At 34.1% G+C, this 6,458-nt stretch overlaps 1 protein-coding gene across 1 annotated transcript; it reads right to left on the bottom strand.

Annotated features, from left to right (window-relative positions):
* Positions 1–439: 439 nt before the first annotated feature.
* LOC133327717 (lysosome membrane protein 2-like) lies at positions 440–5,390 on the bottom strand. Its single transcript, XM_061536262.1, has 6 exons — positions 5,078–5,390; positions 3,291–3,382; positions 2,997–3,224; positions 2,135–2,413; positions 1,481–2,072; positions 440–769 (listed from the first exon to the last, which is right to left on the bottom strand). The coding sequence occupies exons 1-6, from the start codon at positions 5,388–5,390 to the stop codon at positions 453–455; spliced, it is 1,821 nt and encodes a 606-aa protein (XP_061392246.1). The 3' UTR covers positions 440–452.
* Between the last annotated feature and the right edge of the window lie 1,068 nt (positions 5,391–6,458).

The raw sequence follows: 6,458 nt of genomic DNA on the forward strand, positions 1-6,458 counted from the left end.
GATATGTACTTTTGTAATAATAGTAATTAATTAGGATGATGATACAGATTCTTTCAAATTCATTTTTTCAAAATTTCACCGACTATATTTCTCTATAATTTCTGACAATTTTTTTGTGAAATTTCTGTTTGCCAGACTCCCTCCAAGGTAAGGCGAACAAAACGCAATTAGGCAGTTGTTTTGAATTGAATTTTTTGGAGGGGGTTTTTTACATTGTAATAGTGGGGGGGTTTCCGGCGGCGGGGGAATAATTTCATAATATATAAAATTCATCGCTCTCTCTCTCTATGGGTCTCTCTTCCGTTCTCTTCGACTATGTCTATGGATGATCATCTAACGCTACTAAAATCTAAGTGTGTGGAACAGCTACTAAAACTTAAATGCGAATGTTGGTTTTTGATTTGTATTTGTTGTTGTTGTTCTCTTTTTGGGATTACAACAAATCACGTCTGCTATTGCTGCAGCTGAGATAAACTTGCCGTTGACATGTCACCGTTTTGCAGGGCACGCAATTCAGCCGTGAGAATTTTCTCGTTTTTCATTTGATTCGCTTCACGCCTGCGGGCCAAATAATAGAAACTCGCCACAATTAAACTAAACGATACGATGCTCATTAGAAGGGTTCCATATTTGAGAATATATTCGATGAGGTTGAGGCCGAAGGTACTGGCATACAAAGTATCGAGAATTTCTGGTGTAAAATCTCCCGATGTGATTTCAATCCATATCAGGGGTAAGATGGCACCATCATCCAAGCGTCGCACCAAGCCTGGAATGAAACAACAAAAAATCGATATTAATTAATGAATTTCAAATGAAATTAAAAGTTATGTAATTTTTTTTCTCCGACTCGAGGTGAAGATTGATGAGTTAGCATTTATTGGTTTATTTTCCCCTGAGGGTAGATTTTTTTCGTTGCATGAAATTTGGTTTTAATACGTGGTTTTCATTAAGGCAGATTATAAAACCTAAGGCTTCACAGATGACAAAAAGAAATGAATATTTTTTTAATATTGTTTCAACACCCTAACGTAGATGTGGATTTTAAAAAAATATTTGTTAAGGTCTTGTCATTTTTTTTTCAAAATCATTTTCAACACCCTAACCTAGGAGTGGATTAATAAAAAAATATTTTTCCAAAGAGCTTTCTAAGGATTGGATTTTTTAAACATATTTTTTCAAGGGGCTACATTAGGCGTGGGGTTTTTACAACTTTTTTCCTTAAAAAAATCGTATTTTATAGCCCTAATGGCTCCTGCAAAAATTCATTACATAATAACCAGAGAAGCCGTTAATATTCCACACACCCATGCCCGAACGTACATACATATCTCAACGTAAGTATGTCTGTGTGCCGCTTATTAGTAAACAATTGTCTTAATATGTTAAATCAACATTTGTTTCCTCTACGCCCTTTTAAATATTCATTGAAAAATCACACACACCCACCTCGACAATTCACCTTCCCCCCCTTACTCACCTTTCACCAGATCCCCCTTGTGCAGAGCCATATTAATTTGTATACGCGATGCACCGCTAATGGGAAATGCAAAACGTGGATGAACATCGGCAAATGTTTGATGCAATTCCTGTTTCGGCTCAATACCCTCAAAATCTTTATAGATAATCGGATCTCCCGAAAAGAAATGTGGAAATGAGGGATAAATTGGTGCATCATCATAACACCGGGTGGCATTAATGACACCGCTGGGCATGCAACGCTTCGTATTCTGACAATAACATGCATTGTCGGGATTCTCCTCAGGATTACCGAACACATTCAAGGGGGTGCGATAACGCAACGCATCAATGTTATCGTAAATGGTCACCTCTTTCTCGAACAGCAATGGGACTTTGCGACAGAAGACCTGCAGGAATACGCTCAACGGCTCACGGGTCTCCACAACGTGGGGAGGAAACATTGACGGATCGGAACCATCAATGCGATTACACTCCTCATCGGTCCAAAAGTCCAACATAGGTTTGCCATTGAATTGGGTAATTTTACTAAATTTCCGAATGTCATCTTCGCCGGTATAGACCTGCAGGGAGTCGACACTGGTACCCCTACGCTAAATTTGATTTTTTTATTATATAAATATCTGAATAATGATGATATTTTTTGATTCCTTACATTTTTCAATAGACCAAAATAGGCGTCACCACCCAAAAAGGTTTTTTTTATATTCAATATGGGATCCTTATAGCCCCACAAATAATCCTTGACCTTGAGGGTATAAAAGGCATGGCGTCCTGCAGCTCTCACGGCGCCCATACTTAGGCCACGCGTAAACGGGTTCTTCATCTTTTCGATTTCCTCAGAGGCAGCCAAAAAGGGGACATTCGGCACGACCACAGAAACGTTTTCGTCATGGGATGAGCGATCACGCAGAAATTGATATGTGCGATGGTCCTGAAGAAAAAGAGGGAAGTCATTAATTTGTTTAAGAATTTAAATGTGACATAGTTCGAATATTCTTTATAGAATTTGTACGCAGAGGTTCCAAAGTGACCTACATATTTTGTCTATGGAAATAAATTGCTGGCCAACAGGGTTTTATTTTTTGCTATTTTATTTTATTTATTATTATTTTTTTTGATTCGCCCAGTTTTCTATTTTTCTATAGTAAATATATCACTGACCCTCAGGGTCCTATTTTTTTTATAGAAAATATATTCCAGGTCATCTGGGCCTTATTTTTTCATATAAAAAATTAACACAACGTCCATTTGTCACTCTCTTTACTACAAAGCATTGCAACCTTTGCCAAATGCGTTCCATTACCATTGTAATGTAGTTAGATATTTAAAAGCATACTTTTAGGCGTTATAGGGAAATGCTCTCAATAAATGAATTTGATTAACATAAATGGATTTAAATTTAATCATTTATTATTTGAATAACAAAGAACAGAAAATTACTACTTAAATTAAAAACTTAACCTTCAAATGACCTTTTGCTTTAATTAAATGATTTAAATAATTGCCATACTTACACGGAATGTTACAGTATAGTTGTCATTGTGCACCACATTAACTTTTGTCGTATGCTCCTTATACAGGAATGGTCCTAGATCTTCCACCTTTATTTTATCCGCTTTATATTCGAGATAATCTTTAATATTTGTATAATTGAAAATGTGTACTTTAAGAAATGTATCATATTTCGGGTTGGGATCAATCCATGATTTTGTGGTCTCGGAATCTTTGGACAATATTAGATTCTGAAAACAAATGGTTAGACAAATTAAATAATAAAATAAAAACTTAAATAAATTACAAATATTTACCTCCAGGATTTTATTGTTGTAATACTGTGTAAACCACATAACAAATAAACCGGTTAAGCTCATAATAAATAACAGAGCCATGCCGCCCAGTACTGAAATGTAGGAAAAAGAAAAATATATATATTAGGGTCCATTTGATAAATATTGAAAAGAAAAATATTGAAAGGTACAGAAATGTATGATGCCTTCGAGCGCTAACGAAGGTCATGACAGAATCTTTGAATTCTGAGCCACACTTTGGTCGATAGGCAGGAAAATGTCAACAAAATAACTACACCAAATGGACTTTTCTGATATCGTTTGACCTACAAACATATATGTAGTGGCATATGTTTATTAGGGTGGGTAGAAAGCGTGAATTTTTTAAAAAATATTTTTTCAAGGCGAGGATTTTTTAAAAAATATTTTTTTCAAGGCGTGGATTTTTTAAACATATTTTTTTCAAGGCGTGGATTTTTTTAAACATATTTTTTTCAAGGCGTGGATTTTTTTAAAAATATTTTTTCAAGGCATGAATTTAAAAAAATATATATTTTTTCAAGGCGAGGATTTTTTAAAAAATACTTTTTTAAGGCGTGGATTTAAAAAAAATGTTTTCAAGGCGTGGATTTAAAAAAAAAAATTTTCAAGGCGTGGATTTTTTAAAAATATTTTTTTCAAGGCGGGGATTTTTTAAAAATACTTTTTCAATGCGTGAATTTTTTTAAAAATTATTTTTTTCATGGCTGAATTAAAAAAAATTTTTTTTGAAAAATATTTTTTTAAGGCGTGGATTTTTTCAAAAAAGTTTTTTCAAGCCGTGAATTTTTTCAATGCGTGATTTTTTTCAAAATATTTATTCAAGGCTTGGATTTTTTAAAAATATTTTTTTAAGCCGTGAATTTTTTCAAAGCGTGGATTTTTTCAAAAATGTTTTTTCAATGCGTGATTTTTTTCAAAAATATTTATTCAAGGCTTGGATTTTTTAATAATATTTTTTCAAGGTTTGGATTTTTTAAAAATATTTTTTCAAGCCGTGAATTTTTTCAAAAATATTTTTTCACGGCGTGAATTTTTCAAAAAAAAAAAAAAATTTTAACGCCGTGAATTTTTTCAAAAATATTTTTTCAGCGCATGAATTTTTTAAAAGTATTTTTTCAAGGCGTGATTTTTTTTAAAAATATTTTTTCACGGCAAGAATTTTTCAAAAAAATATTTTTTCAAGGCGTGGATTTTTTAAAAATATTTTTTTAAGGCGTGAATTTTTTCAAAAATATTTTTTCTCCAGGTTCCCAATGTTGGATTTTTTTTCCTACTTCTTTACATTACATCCTAATGTCCACAACTTTTGTTTTGTTTACAAAAAAATGCAGTACAACAACTTTCTGTTATCTCATCCATTGTTGTTGTTGTTATTGTTGTTTTTGTTCTTGTATTTCTTGTCATAATTTTCTTATTGTTTATCGCGTTAATAATTTGTTATTATTGTTTCGAAAATTTTGCAATGCGCGGTCTGTCAGCTTTTGTGTGGCTGAAAATTTATATGTGTGTGTGTGTGCATAGGCAATACAGTAGATGGGGTCACATGAACCGGAATTATCTCTAAACCCCGGAAAACCATAGGAGATCCGAAAATCCGAATAATTCCAGTTTTTTTCGCAATAATCCCAACTCTATTCTTTTATTTTTAATTTTTTTATGACTTCCAAGAAATCTGACCCACACTAATATTCTAATGATGATAATTCTGTGACATACATACAAATGCATATAAAAACAAAACAAAAAATAATAATAATGCTACTCACATATCAGTGTTCCCATTTCTTTGGTCCGCTGTTCCTTCTCCCGAATAATATCGTAGACAATTTCGAATAGACTTTGAGTTTTCTTGCCGCTATCACTGCGGCTGTATTTGACCACGGCCGTTGCCTTGCCGTTCCCATTGCATTGGCCATTCTTGTTGCCATTCTCGTGGCAGTGATGTTGTTCCTGGTTCAAGTGTTGCTTCTCATCTGCGGCATCATTGTAATCCTTTGTCCTACGCACTTCGTGTGACGTCGTTCCATTGGATCCATGTCCATTAACTCGGCTGAGAGTTTCTTCCGCCTTCTGACCCATCATAGCCTTTTGGATGTTACATTAAAACGACGACGACAACAGCAGCAACAACAACACCAGCAAATGTGGTAGACCACGACAATCGATGATGACCTTATCAGCTCAGGAGCGAGCAGCTGCAGCAGTAATCAGCCTTACGCTCCACTGGAATGGTGCGAAAAAAAGAACAGAAAAATTGATTAACTGGCGAATTGAATTGGTTCGTGGGTTGGTTGGTTCGCTCGTTGCTTGCTGGGTGGGTTGCTTGTTTTCTTTGTTCGAAGAACGAAGTTGATCCGATAGATAATTAGAATTGTTGTTGACGGCTGCGATGATGATGATGGTGATAATGACAACCTGGCAGAGAGCGGGATTTTCTCAACAGGGAAAGAGAGTAAAATTCTAATTGTGAACGGAAGTAAAAAAAAAATTCGCTTAATTGACCACTTTTTTAGCTGATTATAATTTAAAAAAAGTCCTACAGATGTTGTTGCTGCTTGATTTGATAAGTAAACGACGTTGAGATAAGCCTCCCCACAACAAAACTCATCCACGCGATTTTCATCAGTTCAATGACTTTATAATCTACAGTTCTTTGTTAGCTGGGCTGATATTTTTTTCTATAAAAAAATCACTGAAAAAAAATTCAGAGAACCTTGGCTGCAAGATTTTTCTACAGGAAAAAAATCCACAGAAAAAATCATAAAAAAATAATACAGACCCACTAGGTCCAGGTTTTTCTCTATTGAAACAAGCTCACAGCTCATTCACAGATAACAAGGATCCCATTTTTTTCTATAGAAAAAAAAATCACAGACGCTTGGGTCCAATTTTCTTCTATAGAAACAAATCACAGACCCTAATGGTCCTATTTTTCCGATTCAGGAAACTCCGGAATTCAATTTCTATAGAAAAAAATTCACAGACGCTTGGGTTCAACTTCTTTCTATATGGAAAAATTTTCTTCTATAGAAAAATTCACAGATAATAAGGATCCCATTTATTGCTATAGAAAAAAATTCACAGATGCTTGGGTCCAATTTTTTTCTATAGGAAAAAATCACAGAACCTATTGATCCTATTTTTTTT

The sequence above is a fragment of the Musca vetustissima genome, unplaced genomic scaffold (assembly GCF_032173495.1).
Source record: "Musca vetustissima isolate MV318-11 ecotype Yass unplaced genomic scaffold, APGP_CSIRO_Mvet_v1 utg10804, whole genome shotgun sequence".
NCBI classification, from domain to species: Eukaryota; Metazoa; Arthropoda; class Insecta; order Diptera; family Muscidae; genus Musca; species Musca vetustissima.